Source organism: Pieris napi, chromosome 5 (assembly GCF_905475465.1).
Source record: "Pieris napi chromosome 5, ilPieNapi1.2, whole genome shotgun sequence".
NCBI classification, from domain to species: domain Eukaryota; kingdom Metazoa; phylum Arthropoda; class Insecta; order Lepidoptera; family Pieridae; genus Pieris; species Pieris napi.
In genome coordinates, this window is record NC_062238.1 from 6,734,972 (window position 1) to 6,752,893 (window position 17,922).

General features: G+C 35.5%; 2 protein-coding genes and 1 long non-coding RNA gene across 3 annotated transcripts; 1 reads left to right on the forward strand and 2 right to left on the reverse strand.

Annotated features, from left to right (window-relative positions):
• Nucleotides 1-2,179: 2,179 nt before the first annotated feature.
• Nucleotides 2,180-4,691, reverse strand: LOC125049439 (prostaglandin reductase 1-like). Its single transcript, XM_047648744.1, has 2 exons — nucleotides 4,485-4,691; nucleotides 2,180-4,000 (listed from the first exon to the last, which is right to left on the reverse strand). The coding sequence occupies exon 2, from the start codon at nucleotides 3,984-3,986 to the stop codon at nucleotides 2,979-2,981; it is 1,008 nt and encodes a 335-aa protein (XP_047504700.1). The 5' UTR covers nucleotides 3,987-4,000; nucleotides 4,485-4,691; the 3' UTR covers nucleotides 2,180-2,978.
• Nucleotides 4,692-11,516: 6,825 nt separating this feature from the next.
• LOC125049440 lies at nucleotides 11,517-12,020 on the forward strand. The gene is made up of 2 exons (XR_007117006.1): nucleotides 11,517-11,599; nucleotides 11,748-12,020. It is a non-coding gene; the product is annotated as an uncharacterized LOC125049440 (long non-coding RNA).
• A 3,218-nt stretch (nucleotides 12,021-15,238) lies between these two features.
• Nucleotides 15,239-16,732, reverse strand: LOC125049798 (prostaglandin reductase 1-like). The gene is made up of 2 exons (XM_047649257.1): nucleotides 16,602-16,732; nucleotides 15,239-16,462 (listed from the first exon to the last, which is right to left on the reverse strand). Exon 2 carries the CDS (start codon nucleotides 16,446-16,448, stop codon nucleotides 15,441-15,443), a length of 1,008 nt encoding a protein of 335 aa, XP_047505213.1. The 5' UTR covers nucleotides 16,449-16,462; nucleotides 16,602-16,732; the 3' UTR covers nucleotides 15,239-15,440.
• Between the last annotated feature and the right edge of the window lie 1,190 nt (nucleotides 16,733-17,922).

The window sequence follows — 17,922 nt, forward strand, 5'->3', positions numbered from 1 at the left end:
AAAGTATTTTATTTTTGTTTAATAGAAGTTAAATCTTTATTTTTGTGTTTAATTTCATTGCTAATAAATGAATTTTGAACTACCCCACAGCGTAAGAAGGTACCCCCAACACTGTACGAAGGTGCCCCGTTGATGGGGCAGATTCGTACGTATTCCAGATTTAGTTTAAATCATAATTATGGTTGAAACATCGGATGAAATCATTTGTCATTTTTTTATTTGAGTGTCAGATAGTTAGACTATAAATTTAAGCTATTAACTAACTAATTAATGGAAAAAGAAAAAAATAAAAAAATAAAATGTGAAAACCGTACGAAGGGTCCCCACCTTCCCCTACTTTGTTTCTAACAATTTTTTTACTTAAACAAAAACTTAAAAATCCAAGTAATGTTGTTAAAAAAAAAAATTTTTTTTCTAAATCATCATAATATTATTATCGTTTTTTTATTAATACAAGATATTTATTGATTTGCAAAAAAAAAAATTCCCGCCATTTGTTGAAAATTTTTTTTAAACAAATTGATTAAATCAATATTAAAAAAAAAAAATTTCACAACTTTATTACATTACAAATATTAAGATTTAAAAAAAAAATTTTTTCTTAATAACAAATTTTAATTGTTTATAATCGTTTTTTTTATTTTTCTATTGTTTAAATAATTAGTTAAGAAAATTTTTTTTTCTAAAAATCATAATTTCTAAAACTTCTAAAATTAACAACAACAACCATATATTATAACAAAGTATATAAATTTTTTTTTAATTATAAATAAAAGTAATATTCATAATAATCAAAAAATTAAAAAAAAAAATTCTTGTTAAAAAAAAAAGTTGAAAATTTGTTTATGACAAATTGGTAAGTTAAACAATAGAATTGTTGACAAAAAAAAAATTTTTTTTTGTTACTTTATAGAACACTGTCAATTATGATTTTTAGAAAAAAAAATCTTAACTAATTATTTAAACAATAGAAAAATAAAAAAAACGATTATAAACAATTAAAATTTGTTATTAAGAAAAAAAATTTTTTTTAAAAATCATAATATTTGTAATGTAATAAAGTTGTGAAATTTTTTTTTAAAATATTGATTTAATCAATTTGTTTAAAAAAAAAATTTTCAACAAATGGCGGGAATTTTTTTTTTGCAAATCAATAAATATCTTGTATTAATAAAAAAACGATAATATGATGATTTAGAAAAAAACAATTTTTTTTAACAACATTACTTGGATTTTTAAGTTTTTGTTTAAGTAAAAAAATTGTTAGAAACAAAGTATAAATATTTCTTTAACTTTTATGGAACGATCTTGTTAAATATGTATGTAAGAAAGGCTCTACGAAGCGAAATATTTTTACGACCATTATTTAAACATTTTTTTTCACTTACAATTAAGACGGTCGTTCGAGAAAATTTCGTTAGTTAACAATTGTTTAACTTGTCGAAAAATTAACTTTAAGTAAAATTTCCAACGGGAATAAATTAATTATAGTGTTCAGAACACACCATAATTTTTTCAAATTTAAAAAAAAATATTCAATACCTTAAATAAATTAATTAATGTGCCGTACTCGCTTTTGACGCCACGCGCGAATCCTAAAACTGTCACGCGCAGACCTATTTTCAGCGTTAAATTAAAATTATAAATAATGGAGATAGAGCTCCGGGAGTTAGGAATTTTTTATTGGATATTTCCTCTTCTTTCAGAATATTTTTTTGAAATTTCTTAAATAGTAATAGTTTATTAAAAATTGGCAAAAAACGAAATGCCATTTTTTTTTCATCTTTAATTGTGTATAACTTTTGCAATTTTTTATGTGCTAATACACGCTTTTAGCACATTTTTCTAGACGTCATTCCGGATCTAATGAGGTATCGCACATAATTTTAAGAGCAATATCTCTATTTTGTACCATTTTCAACTTGTCGACTACACTATTTTGGATATTTTTGACATGTTCCTTTTACAATATTTTATGTTTATTTAAATATTTAATTGCATTTTTATAGGGGATTTGTGGTGTATCGAAGCATCAGACACAGTTGTTATAATATTATTTAGCACACTGCTGATATGGAACACGGGAAATGTGGTAATAATAATATTTCAATTAGAAGATTTATTTTAAACGAAAAAGGTCAATTAAAATATCAATTATATAAATTAGTATAAATAAGAATAATATTAAATAAAAGAAACTTTATTAAGGTTATCTGTTTTAGGCTTAAGCAAAATCGTTTGTAGTTAAAATTTATCCACAAAAAAATATCACGAATTATTTAATATCCTTATATATTTGGAGAATATCTGCACTTTATATTATTATATTGCTTGTAAGAAATTAAGGCTTTTTTTAGTTTCACTCAGTACTAAGTTCCTAATTATAATTATAATTGTTTTACGAAATTTAACATTAAATATAAATGGTTTTATGATAGTAGTTCGATAAAATGAATATCTCTGTTAGTTTTATGTCTCTAAATATGATTACTTGATTTCATATTTTCTCTATGTAATATATACTATTCAAATTATTACATAGTATTATCGGTATTTTCTTATAATCTCAGCCAATAAAAGTAATTTATAAAGCTTAGTTTTAGTTTTGATAAAACATAGAAAGTAGCAGAGTATATTTCATTAATATTATTATTAGTACCAAAGAATAAATACTGTGATTCCATGTGTAAAACATGAGAGTAAATAAATAATTAATGTTGATTTAAAGGAAAAGTAATCAATGATTTGTTGTTTAACTATAAATAAATGTATAATGGCAACACTTGTTTAATTTTCACCTCACTTTAGTTTCAATCCTGAAATTATACGCATAAGATCGCGGCCAACCACGATTATGCATTATACAATGTTATGTTCATGTCATGTTATTACCTCCTCACTTAAATCAAACAATTTTTTTAAAGTATTCATAATATATTTTTTGGTCACCTATTTTATTCGACCCTTATAATACATTATTAAACTTTTACAATAGCCTTTCCCGTGTTTTCTCCAGCCAGCATGCCGACAAAGGCATCATATAGCTTATCAAATCCTTCGGTCAGATGGCTTCTTGTCTTTATCTTGCCTTGTTTTATCCACTGTGCCAGAGCAGCGATAGCCTCTGGCCACCTGTTTTCTGGTTCTGACCACCTGGATACTACAAAACCCTCCACTTTTAGCTGCTTCAATATGATGAACGGCAGCAGTGATGTTGTCTTATACGTGGTTGGGTCTTCATTGTACGAACTAATGCAGCCGCAGAGAGAAACTCTTCCATACAAATTCATTTGGCTGTAAATAGCAGTAGTCAGCTCCCCGCCTACGTTGTCAAAATAACAATCTACTCCTTTTGGAGCTGCATCTTTTAAAGCTTTACTAACATCCGCAGTCTGGTAGTTTATAGCTTTGTCGAATCCTAGTTCCTTCTCAAGCCATTGCACTTTGTCATCGGAGCCAGCGAATCCAATAACTCTGCACCCTTTGATCTTTGCAATCTGTCCAACAATGGATCCGACGGCACCCGCTGCTCCCGATACAACCACGGTCTCGCCAGCTTTTGGTTTACAGATTTCAAGAAAACCAAAGTAGGCAGTGACTCCAGGCATGCCTAAAGCTCCCAAAGCCAACTCAAAGGGTAGACCTTGAAGATCTGGCACTATATATACATTACTGTGGGCTTCTTTTAAATTGGTCACCACGCTGTAGTCACACCATCCCTTATGAGTAACCACCCTGCAGCCAACTGGAAACTCTAGGTTCTTTGACTCAGTAATTGTACCTACTTGAAAGCCGAACTGGTCGTATGGAGCTGGTGTACTAGAGTTGTAGGCTCTCAAATAAGGGTCGACACTGATCCATTCGGCTTTCACGGAGAAATGACCGGTTTTCAGCTGAGGCAATTCATATTCGACAATTTCAAAGTCATCCTTTTTGGGAACTCCTTGAAAATTCCTTTTTACGACGTATTTTCTTGCCTTAACCATTATAACACGTTCAGCTGTAAGTGGTAAAGAGATTTTAATTGAATTACCAGTTTTATCATTTGTAACACATTATTAATCTTTTACAACACATACTTTTACATTATACGTTAATTTTTTAATTTATTCAAGAAATTGTTTATTGATAAAAAGCTTGCCAACGCTCGGAACAATTATACATTGGCAAAATAACCACAAAATACAATTTTTAATGTGACAAGCACTTAAAGGTAAACCTGACATACATGTATAGATCATACAAATATTAATCATAACAATTATTAAACAAAACAAACATTAAAAAACCAATTACTGATCAAAAGATTTAAATTAATAGTGTGAGGGGAGCAACTATGGATATCCAGACCTACCTCGTTTATCATAATGCTTAATCTGGACATCTCGCGGTGAGCTTTTAACAGAACGCGTTCTACGGAAAGGAGGGACAAATGGAATAATGAGATGCCTGAGAGGAATTAGGAATTAAATTAAACGACTTACTGAATAATATGTTCCAGGAATCTGATCGTATATTACTTTTTATTATTGCGTATTTATGTCCGCACTTATCGTGTTCAAATATATATAATTCAAGTATTTTACAACCATTCAAGTAACTAAAATTATTTTAAATTTTAAACCTTGCGAATAAAATATTAAACTGGTATATTATCACGCTGGTGACTGGACTACCCATCAACAGGTAGTGAACCGATATTGACGCATAACGAGGACGATCCATTATATAAACCTTTTGCACACAGCTATACAATACACATGCACAGCACATTTATTTTTTGTCACCATTATATTTTTGCCGAATTTAAGTTTATTACATACTAGCCGTTTCGCGCCCGCTTTGCTGGACGAATTAAAATAAATTTTATGTTTCATTATTTTATTTTTTTTCATATTTTTATTATTCTTCTTTTTAACTTCCCGCTAAGAAAATTGAAATATTTCGAAAATCGAGTTTTTAACAGATGTTGACGTTTAGAGGTTCTAGGAAGCCTCCCCGCGGTGAAGTCTATTAGAGGAAACTCTTTGGTAATTTGCATACATATTAAGTGCCCTGTAAACGATCAAATTTGCTTGACAAACTTGTTTGTCAAACTTCACGTTTTCATCAAACAATAGCTTAGACGATCAAACCAAATATCTATCAAATTTGTTAAATTTCTAGTAGATTCTCCTTTCGTGACGTGACGTCGCCGTGCCGAGCGCGAGTAATTCAGATGACGCATTTTTGGCATTGACTCTAGCACTGTGTATCAAGACAAAAAAAAGAAGACGATGGAGTCGAGAATGGTTGAAATTAAGAGATAAATACGAGAATTTGCTACGGGAAATATTGCGCACTGAACCTAAAGACTACGCAAACTTCCTGCGCATGGACCATAAAACTTTTGAAGATTTACTGACTATACTCCATCCTCGTATTGAAAAAAAAAGACACAGTTATGCGGAAATCTATACCAGCTTCTCAAAGGTTATCAATAACTTTGAGGTATCTGGCTAGCGGCGATGATTTCGAAGACTTAAAATTTCAAGCCTGCGTTGCACCTCGAACATTGAGCAACATTATCATTGAAACTTGTGAAGCAATAAATAAAATAAAATAAAAAGCCTTTTATTTCTTGCTAAAAGATATACAAAACATAGGTTTACTAAAAATAAAAAAAAATCACGATAGACAGATATGAAATGCAACATAAATTCTATGTTAGTAATATTGACACTCATATTGTCACTGAGCGTAGCGTCCTCCATGATGTCAATACAACGAGTGAGATTTTGTTTCAAACTCGACATCAATCCAGATTTTCATCAAACACGACAAACACGTAGATTGTTTGACAAACGCGTCAAACACAGCAGTACACTATCAAATAATTTGACAAACACGTAAAATTTGACAAACAATTTGATCGTTTACAGGGCACTTTATATCGTCATAGTTCGTTATTTAAAGTTGGCGTTGCTATGGTCTTGTTATGTTTTTATATTGTCACTTATTAATAAACTGGACTGCTGCACGCGACTACCGCTGCACACTTATAACCCAACAAAGGTTATGGGCCCAGTCATAGTCTAGTAAATTAATAAAAAAAAAAAGGGGGAACTAGAGTGCTTAACCTAGTAACGATGGCGAGTGTGCGGATAGAATTACTAAGCCGTGATAATTACGACTCATGGCGAATCCAGGCCCATGCTCTATTGATCAAGAGCGATGTGTGGGGCTATGTGGATGGTAGCATTAAGAAGCCAGCTGAGCCAGCAGAGGCGTTGCTTTGGGAAGCGGCGGATGCAAAGGCGAGAGCGGAGATTATTCTCTCAATTAGTCCAGGTGAGCTACGACACATTAAGGGGACGAGTACGTCGCGAGAATGTTGGTTCAAATTAGAAAGCATCTTCGCGTCTTCGGGTCCCGCTAAGAAAGCGACACTGTTAAAGCAGCTCATATTACACAAGATGTGTGAGGAGGACGACATGCGTGAATATCTGTTAAGCTTCTTTGAAGCCAAAGAAAAGTTACTAGACATGGACATAAATATAAATAATGATCTTGCATCTATTATTTTACTCTATAGTCTGCCCCCAAGTTATGAGAACTTTAGATGTGCGATGGAGACTAGAGATTCATTGCCAGACCCGAATTCTTTGAAAGTTAAAATTCTTGAAGAAGATGCCTCTAGGCGACAGCAAAGGAAGGAGACAGAGAGGGGGTCGTCAGCAATGTTCGCTAGGAGAAAAACCACGAAGAGTTCTACATCTAAAAATCCGCAGAATTATAAACCGGATCAAGCGTTTAAATTTAAATGTTACAGATGTCATAAATTTGGGCATAAAGCTTCGGAATGCCCGTGTAAAGGAACAAGGCAGGACTCAAAATGTGTTAGTGAGTTAGGTGCTAGTGAGAATTTTAACTCATGTGTTCTATCTGTTTCAGAGTGTAACGGAGTGATTGGTTCGGGATGTGGAGGAAACTGGCTCATAGATAGTGGGTGTACATCACACCTTTGTAGATCGAAAGGAAAATTTGACACCTTGACAAATTGCAGTAGTAAGTTAAGTTTGGCCACCAATGTGAGTACATTTGCAAAAGGTAAAGGAACTGTGAGTTTGAATGGGGAGGTTCCGATAAAACTATCAGACACTTTATATGTTCCCGATTTGCGATGCAACTTAATTTCCGTATCTAAAATTACAAGCAAAGGTTTTAATGTAACTTTTAAGAAAGATTCAGCTTATGTAACCGATTCTGAAGGGAATATTAAGTTCATAGCAGATCGAAAAAACAACCTTTATTATATGCGGGAGGGCCATGCTTCTGTTTCTGCGATTTCCGAAACTAAGAACGATTTACTATCCTGGCACGAACGTTTAGGTCACTTAAATGTGAAGGATTTAATAAAAGTATTAGGTCATGTGGGCATTAAAGTTGATATGTCAAATATAAATATTTTATACGACTGTAAGTATTGTGTGCAGGGTAAGATGACTTCTTTCCCATTTTCCAAGTCGAGTGGACCATGTGACGAAAAACTGTCCATCATCCATTCCGATGTAGTTGGGCCAATTCGAAATGAAACTGTCGGTGGTGCAAAATATTTTGTCACGTTTATTGACGATTGTACTAGATGGTGCGAAGTTTACTTACTGAAGAGTAAGAGTGGTGTTCTGGAATGTTTCAAAGAATACAAGAGCTATGTTGAGAACCTTACCGCTAAGAGAATAAAGTATTTACAAACTGATAACGGTGGAGAATACTGTAATAATAAGTTTGATCAATTCCTGAAACAAGAGGGGATAATAAGAAGACTGACTATACCTCAAACCCCACAGCAGAATGGCGTAGCAGAACGAATGAACAGGACATTAGTTGAAATGGCTAGGTGTATGTTACTTTCATCTAATCTCTCAGCAGGTTTTTGGGGAGATGCTGTATTGGTGGCATGTCATATTAGGAATCGTTGTCCCACGAGTAGTTTGGGTGGTACAATTCCGTACGAGAAGTGGTTTGGCTCTCCAGTGAAGATTGAGTATCTTCAGAAGTTTGGAGCTGAAGTTTATGTTCTAGACAAGAGTCCAACCAAGGACAAATTTGCTGCCAGAAGTGTCAATGGAATATTTATTGGATATCCAATGAACCAAAAGGGATATAAGGTATGGATACCAGTAGACCATAAAACCATTATAGCTAGGGATGTGAAATTCTGCAAGACGAGGCTCGATACTAATGATGACAGGAAATCGGCAATTACTCATGATCCTTTTCAGCTAGATCAATTTTCTGCTGATGTTGATACACCGAAGCCGAAATATGTAAAGGTGGACGTAATACCAAGTACATCTTATTCAGGAACTCGAGAAATGATCGTGGAGACGACTGATTCACCCCTTGGTTCACCTTCTCTATGTCATGAGGAAGATAGTGAAATAGCGCAAGCTGATACAGAGGTAACGTATAAGAGAGGTCCCGGAAGACCAAAACTTCAGAAAGGCCAAGTTGGCCGACCTAAGAAGGTCTATAAAATGATACCCAATGATAATAATGGCCGTGCAGAAGAAACTTTACCTGAGGATGTTGCGTTGACTGTGGAAACTTCCTTAGGGGATGCCCTAAGTAGCGCTGAACGTGCTCTATGGGAGGAAGCAATATTGTCTGAGGTCAAAAGTCTTGTAAAAAATGAAACATGGGAAATTGTTCAAAAGCCGAGAAATCGAAAAGCGGTAGGATGCCGATATGTATTGACAACGAAGCTTAACGTTGACAAAACCGAGAAGAAGAAAGCACGGTTGGTAGCCAAGGGCTACAGTCAACGATATGGCATCGATTACCGAAACACTTTTTCACCTGTCGTCCGACTAGACACGATAAGACTGCTTACAGCGCTCGCGGTTGAATTAGACATGGAGATACACCAGTTGGATATCAATACTGCATATCTGAATGGATATCTTGACGAGGAAATTTATATGGAGGTTCCAGAATTGTTGACAGAGTGCTTAGGTAGAATTATTAAAGAAGAAAGAGACGAAAGCTTAAAAGAGCAGGCTCGTAAGATGTTAAATGATCTGAAGACAGGTGGAGATGTATGTCGATTGAAGAAATCACTGTATGGCTTGAAACAAGCTGGACGTCAATGGAACAAAAGACTTGACAATAAATTGAAGTCAATGCATTTTAAACAGTCTTTGAAGGAACCGTGTCTCTACTATTTGGACGGTAACTCCATTGATACGTCTATATACTTAGCGGTTTATGTTGATGATTTACTGATAGTTTCACGCAATAAAGGTCTCATACAATCTTTCAAAGATGAACTTTCCAAAGAGTTTGATTTAAAAGACTATGGACTGGCGAAATATATTTTAGGCATTGACATTGTCAAAAATGAGTATGCCACGAAACTGTCACAACAAAAATATATTAATGATTTGATGATAAAATTCGGCATGGAGAATTGTAAAGAAACAGTGACCACGCCGATGGAGGTGAATTTTAGACCCGATGGTTCACAAATTCCGCTGGAGAAGGAATGTCCATATAGAGAATTAATCGGAAGCTTGATTTATCTTTCAGCAGGAACTCGTCCGGATATCACACACGCCGTGACAAGATTAGCAGCGTTTTGTGATAATCCTGGACAGATACAGTGGAATGCGGTGAAAAGATTACTTCGTTATCTTAAGAGGACAGCCGATTATGGACTGATTTATCGAAAAACAGGTAAGAGCTTAATTGGTTATTCGGATGCTGACTGGGCAAATTGTCCTATAGATAGGAAGTCATACTCCGGGTATGCTTTTTTGTTAGGAGGGGCTGCGATTTCATGGAAATCCCAGAAACAGAAATGCGTAGCAACTTCAACGTGCGAAGCCGAATATATTAGTTTAAATTTGGCGATAAAAGAAGCAGTTTACCTGAATAGTCTTATGAAAGAGATAGGGTTGCGCGATTTCGGGAACATAGTGTTGTACTGCGATAATCAAGGTGCCTTATTTCTATCGGAGGATCCAGTCTTCCACGCCCGAACTAAACATTTCGATATTCAATATTATTTTATAAGAAGTGTTTTAAGGGAGAATACTGACATACAATTATCGTATGTGTCTACCGAGGAGATGGCGGCGGATGTGCTAACAAAAGCTTTACAAAGACAGAAACATTACCGCTGCATCTCAATGTTAGGTGTAGATTAAGATTGCATGTCTGTATATTTTTGTAATGACTATTTAGTACATATTTGTTGTTAAATGTGTATGCAAATCAAGGGGGTGTATTAGAGGAAACTCTTTGGTAATTTGCATACATATTATATCGTCATAGTTCGTTATTTAAAGTTGGCGTTGCTATGGTCTTGTTATGTTTTTATATTGTCACTTATTAATAAACTGGACTGCTGCACGCGACTACCGCTGCACACTTATAACCCAACAAAGTCCGTATGGAGTCCGTATGTCCGTAAATTTTCATAAAAGTAAAACAGCAATAAAAAAATGAAGGAACGTTGGAATTTAATAAATAAATAGCCATAAACCATCTAGCAATTCAATTTCGCATCGAATGGTGGTAGTTTCATGTCGATACGATCAGTGGTTTAGGCGTGATTGAGCCTCAAACGAAGACCATTTTCATTATATATATATAGAAGTATGGAGGTCTAGTGCGTCCAGAAGTCGCACGGAAGTCTAGTTCGTTTCCAATTAACGAAATTTAAAAAAATATATAGAGTAAAATCTACATCCCTATATGTCCCATAAATGAAATTGCGTCCTCTAACAAATATTCAGCAAATGTAACATTTCAATGGACTATTTAGGAAACTTGTTAAACGTTTTGTTCACTCACTTGTCAGACGGAACCTTAGCGACGACTGAATACCGATATTTAATGAAATGTCTAGAGATTCAATTAACTCTCTGATTTAACTACTTTACTGCGACATGTATATATAACGACTACGGAAGCACTAGGGTTGTCTTAAGAAATATATGGATACCTGATGATTATTAAGATTTGAGAAACGATTCTTGAACACACACAAAAAAAAATAAGTTTAAACCATATCGCACTAATACTTTGTTTCCGCGTCAGCATGAAACCTAATAGGAGAAGAAATATGTGAAAAATAATAAGCTTCATTAATAATTAATGCATTATTTAGTCTCCAACTTTCATTTAAATAATGTAATTAAAGCAGCAGTAATTTTAGTTTTTCAGTACACACACACATCTGTAGCGAATAGTTTTAAATCAAAGCGATATATAGTTATGAAATTTAAAATACCAAAAATCTAACACTTATTATTAGTAAGTATTACTTAAATTATCATACAAAAATAATTATTAATTTATATTATTTCTATTATATGCAACATAACAAACATACCATAAAATGTTCTATTGCTTTTCAACTTCCAAAGGTTTATTGAACTGTATATCATATGAAAAATACATATAGGGGAAGATCGTTACCCTTCGGACGCGGGGCACGTTCATACAGTCAAAATAAAACTTGAAACAAAGTACCAACTATACATCAACGAAGTTTCGCGAAATTCGCACCGATGAGAGTGAAGTTACAGGCATGGACGTGTTTTCGCGCTCGGTAAGTAATTTTTTGATCAATGTTTTTGTCTCTTGTTACCGTAGATAAAATAAGATTTCGTGTTGAGTATTCTATCAGTATCTCCAATACTTAATTTATGACGTTTTTCTATTAATATTAAAATTAGTTATATTTTGTTGTTATTCAGTTAGTGGGGTACTTTCGGACAAAATGACGACGACGGCCAGGAAAACCACGAATTTATACTGCCACACCCGAAAATAAGAAGTGCTAATCCGCACGAAAGATTTAAAAATGTGATTCTAAATTTAAGATACCTAACTAATTAAATTTTGTTTTACTTAAGAAAAGCTATGTAATTTTTGTTCACTATAAGAAGAAGTATTTTATTTTTGTTTAATAGAAGTTAAATCTTTATTTTTGTGTTTAATTTCATTGCTAATAAATGAATTTTGATTTATATAAGTCGTTTTAATCGCACGTACGGAACTACCCCACAGCGTACGAATGTACCCCCAACACTGTACGAAGGTGCCCCGTTGATGGGGCAGATTCGTACGTATTCCAGATTTAGTTTAAATCATAATTATGGTTGAAACATCAGATGAAATCATTTGTCATTTTTTAATATGAATCGCAGATAGTTAGACTATAAATTTAAGCTATCAGATGATTGATTCATGGAAAAAGAAAAAAATAAAATGTGAAAACCGTACGAAGGGTTCCTTCCCCTACCTAGTGCAGGCATAAGTTTTGTTAGAAATGTAATTGCATTTTTTTAATGAAGTTCTTACTTTTTTATTGACATTTTTAAAATTTATACCAACATATTTATTAAAGTCTCAGCACAAAATAAAAAAAAATGTTCTATTCAAAAAGGCCACCTTTGGCCTTTATACAACCTTTAATCTGTTTGGCCACGAATCTGTGGCTTTACGCACTGTTTCCAAGGACTGACTCAAAGGAGAGATTCAATGTCACCGTGTCAGTAGAGCAGGTCATATCCTCTAAAACTGACCATAATTTGATGTCTTAAGGTTTGAGGTCTGGGCTAGATGAGGGCCAGTCATCAGCTCTTATAAAGTTTGTTTCAAGCCTGGTTTGGGTAGTTCGTGCCTTGTGTCTAGGTGTAGAATCCCGCTGGAAATTCCACGGTATATTTTTAAAGAGGACTGCATTTTGATACACTTTGGCTGAAGTTTTCAATCCTTTTTCACAAAAATTTAGTTTTGTGACTAATTGATAATACACGCGCCACCCAACCATCAATTCAATTTCAAAAATTCTTTATTTTGTTTTACAAAAATTTATAGTGCTCCATATCCAGTGTACATTATTTCCTGGAATGAAAAAAACTTACAACTAGACACGTTTTTACAGCCATTTTTTAGGTTTAAGAATAACTTTATTTCTCATAAGAATTGCATACAAAATTCACTTACTGAGAAACACGTATTTAAAACTAAGATTAAAAATTAGAGCGCACAGATGTAGGTACATACATAAAATAACAAAACAGAACAGCACCAAAAAAATTTTTTTGTTTTTTAAAACGTATAAATAGATAAAACTCAAGTTATAATGTTTCGAAAGGTTTTAGCAATAACAAACTATATTTAACAATGAGGTAAACTACCTGGTAATTGTGCAATCTTTAGATGAGATTTGCATTTTGTCATGCCTAAATTTAAGGTGACCAACAGGTGAAACAAAAAGAAGAAAAAAACTATAAAAACTTATTTTTTTAAACATATTTTTCTTCGGAGTGGATTTTCTTTGCTAAATGAGGATGTTCGTCTAATAATGTAGCCACATCCGATTAACTTTCATTTTGCATATTAAAATTGACTGTTAATACGGCAGATAGGTAATGTTTTTACAGAAAGTTCACTGCTCCAATAATCTTTGCCTAGTGAAAACCCCTTCAACAGCAGAATTAGTGCCTCGACAACTAAAATTATCTATGAAATGTTTTAGAAATACAAATTAGTACTTTCAGAGTACAGGATTTGAAAAGAGTACGGTTTGCGAAAAACGAGTACAAAACTCAGAAAATGAGCATTGTACTCGTCAGTCACCTTACTAAATTGAATAACTAAATATAGTTCTAACAATAAATGGGGTAGCACCGAGAACAAAAGAGTGGACGGCAAGCAATCACAATAGGAACAGTCACCGGCTAAGGCTAGCGCGAGCATCAGCCACGCAACGCACGCGCATTCCAGCTCTATATATAGTAAAAATAAGGCCGGAGGTCGCGCGCGACGCGATGGCCAACACTCGCGCACCTGCGTGGGCCACTGTCAACCTGTTATTCATCGCACTCTAGAAACAAGTGATGGGGTAATTTGTATCGGTTGTATTTTTAGATGTAAGATAATTTTTTATTTATATATTTATTTTTACTTTGTCGGTTGTTATGTAAATAGAATTTTTTAGGTAATTTGAATATAAACTCATAAATAGTGGGAAACTTAATTTTAATGTGTAATTTTTGGAGGTTTGTTCGAAACGGAGTATTAAATGCATATTTCAATGCTTTGTTTTGGACAACTTGTAAGCTGTTTAAGTTTGTAGGGCACGTACTGCTCCATACTGAGCAGGCATAGGTTATGCAGGGTCGTACTAAGGTTCGATATAGACTTAGCTTTATTTTGCTACTGAGGCACGATCTTCTATTTAAGATGGGGCTCAGTGCTTTCAAAGCCTTCATGCTCTTGAGCCTGATGTGTTGAGTGTTAAGGGTCCAGTTTGTTGTCTAATATGACACCCAAGTACTTGACAGAGCGACTCCATGGAATCGCATAACCTACAATATTGAGGGTATGAGTACGCAGCGATCTAGGTTTAGATCTAGATTCCCGGAGAACATAATTGCATCTTTTTTAGAAACGTTAATTTTTAATTCCCACTACCTGAAAAAGGTCGTCAATAAGTCGAGTGAAAGTTGTAGGCGTCTTATGATCAAATCCAGGTCTTTGGAGGAAATAAAGGATGCCGTAGGTATCATCGGCAAAACAGGCGAGATTAGTGCCTGTTTGAATGGGTATATCGTTAAGGTAGGTATAGTAAAAATATCTGGGGGCCAAGAATTGAACCTTGGGTTTAGGTGAAAAGAGTGTACTATTTATGTGCACCTTGAAACATCTATGGGTTAAGCACGATTTCATTATTTTGATTATTGCTATAGGTACGCCAATTTTTAGCAGTTTGTAGATAAGAGCTTGGTGCCCTAGGTGCATCTAGGAGAAACATGCCTGTAGATTCACGCAAATTGAGTTCATGAGACACAGTCTCAGCTAGTCTAGCGAGCTGTTGGGTAGATGAACGAGCTTCACGAAAGCCAAACTGCTCATCAATTATTATGTGTTCGGTAGCTCAGCGAAGTCGGTTGCATAAAATCTTTTCGAAAAGTTTGCCTAGGCAGGGTAAGAGGCTAATTGGGCGATAACCTACAGGATCAGATGGGTCTTGTGTAAGTTATGACTTTTGCTATTTTCCAATCCTCAGGGAAATATGTCGTCAGTAAGCAGGCATTAAAAAAATTTGTTAGCAACACAATACACTTATTGTAATTTGTTAATGAACACGAAATCATATTTAAATGGCGAAAAATCAAAAGAAGTTTTTAAAATAATATACGTGTTCCAGATTCAAAATAATTAAAAAATTGAAAAAAAAAGAAAAGTTTTTATTATAACGACGTATTTTTAGACGAAAGTAATTGTTCTGTTTTCAAGGATAAAATAAATATATATAGACTATATTCATTCATTCTTTTATTTTTTGTCATAACATTACTACATTATTATTTTCGTGAAAATCGTATTTACTTTTTTTATTTAATTATTTATTTAATAGTTACGTTAATAACACATCATCAAACTTTTACAACAGCCTTTCCCGTGTTTTCTCCAGCCAGCATGCCGACAAAGGCATCATATAGCTTATCAAACCCTTCGGTCACATGGCTTCTTGTCTTTATCTTGCCTTTTTTTATCCACTGTGCCAAAGCAGCGATAGCCTCTGGCCACCTGTTTTCTGGTTCTGACCACCTGGATACTACAAAACCCTCCACTTTTAGCTGCTTGAATAAGATGAGCGGCAGCAGTGATGTTGTCTTATACGTGGTTGGGTCTTCATTGTACGAACTAATGCAGCCGCAGAGAGAAACTCTTCCATACAAATTCATTTGGCTGTAAATAGCAGTAGTCAGCTCCCCGCCTACGTTGTCAAAATAACAATCTACTCCTTTTGGAGCTGCATCTTTTAAAGCTTTACTAACATCCGCAGTCTGGTAGTTTATAGCTTTGTCGAATCCCAGTTCCTTCTCAAGCCAATGCACTTTGTCATCGGAGCCAGCGAATCCAATAACTCTGCACCCTTTGATCTTTGCAATCTGTCCTACAATGGATCCGACGGCACCCGCTGCTCCCGATACAACCACGGTCTCGCCAGATTTCGGTTTACAGATTTCAAGAAAACCAAAGTAAGCGGTGACTCCAGGCATGCCTAAAGCTCCCAAAGCCATCTCAAGGGGTAGACCATGAAGATCTGGCACTATATATACATTACTGTAGGTTTCTTTGGAATTGGTCACCACGCTGTAGTCACACCATCCCTTATGAGTAATCACCCTGCAGCCAACTGGAAAGTCTGGGTTCTTTGACTCTGTAATTGTACCTACTTGAAAGCCGAACTGGTCGTATGGAGTTGGTGTACTAGAGTTGTATGCTCTCAAATAAGGATCGACACTGATCCATTCGGCTTTCACGGAGAAATGACCGGTTTTCAGCTGCGGCAATTCATATTCGACAAGTTCAAAGTCTTCCTTTTTGGGAACTCCTTGAAAATGCCTTTTTACGACGTATTTTCTTGCCTTAACCATTATAACACGTTCAGCTGTAAATGGTAAAAAAGTTCCAATTTAATTACCAGTTTTATCATGTCAACATACCTATACGATAACTTTAAAATTATTCAAGACATTGTGTTAAGTGCAATAATTTACGTTAACACGATATTGAATTAAAATACTTACTGAATAATATGTGACAGGAATCCGATCGTATATTACTTTTTATTATTGCGTTTTTATGTTCACACTTATCGTATTGAAATATATACTTTATTTTTTTTACAAATATTCACGTAATTTTAAACTTAGATTATATTTTAAAACGTGCGAATAAAATATTAAACTGGTATTTTATCACACTGGTGACTACTACCCAACAACAGGTAGTGAACCGAAATTGGCTAATGACGATGACAATCCATGATATTATCATGTTGCACACACTCACGCTATACACATACGCTGCGCACATTTATTTCTCATCGCCATTATATTACCAAATTTCCGTCTTCCCGGAAGGTCTCAGATGAGTTCGCTCAACGCTGGGAGCTTGCCTCGGACCCGAAGCCTTTTGGCCGAGAAGAACGCGGCGACTCGCGCCTTCGCCAGGGTACCGACCGATGAGTACCGCAGAGCACTCTGCGCCTCGAAGTGCCGAGTTGCGCATACGGGTAATCAGAAGCGAACTCTGGGACCGTCTTACCAGCGAATTGTCACCCTCACACACGGCCTATTGGTCTCTCTCGCGTTCCCTCAAAACCGACACGGTGGCCTCTATGTCCCCCTGTAAAACGTCCAAATCTGCCTGACGCATTCAATGACGACGAAAAAACCCCGTCAACCTAGTGGTGGAGCAGTGCACGCCGTATCTCGAACATAGCGAACCGGCGCACGTTGAACACGTGAACCGCGAAGTCGAACGCATAGTCGTACTGCCCCTCCTCGATCACCCAGGTCAAAACTCTAATCAAGAGTTCACTGCCTCGAAAATCACCAGGTCTCGACACCATCTCGAACAAGGTCCTCCGATGCCTCCTTTCCCATCTGATATGCTTACTAGTGGCCATATTTAATTGCCTCCTCGAAAACTGTACCTCCCCGGCACAGTGGAAAGAGGCCATTGTAATTGGTATTCACAAACCAGGTAAACCCCGTTACAACACCACCAGTTACCGCCCTATCCGCCTTGTCAACACGCTGAGCAAGCTGTACGAGAAGGTAGTCAAAAAGCGCCGATGAGAAGTGTGACTTCAGGCCGGCCCACTCGTGCGTCCATCGGACCACGGAGCACATCCTTTCCGGATAGAAGAGCTCCCTGATACCGAGAGCCACGGGTGCACACTTCTTCGACATAGCAAAGGCTTTCGACAAAGTCTGGCACAAAGGCATGGTTTACAAGCTCTACCACCTTCAAGTGCCGCTAAGACTCGTGCGTATTGTACACGACATGGGAAATGGGGCTTCCAAATAAATCCCGAGAAAAGCGTCGCAGTTCTCTTTGCCA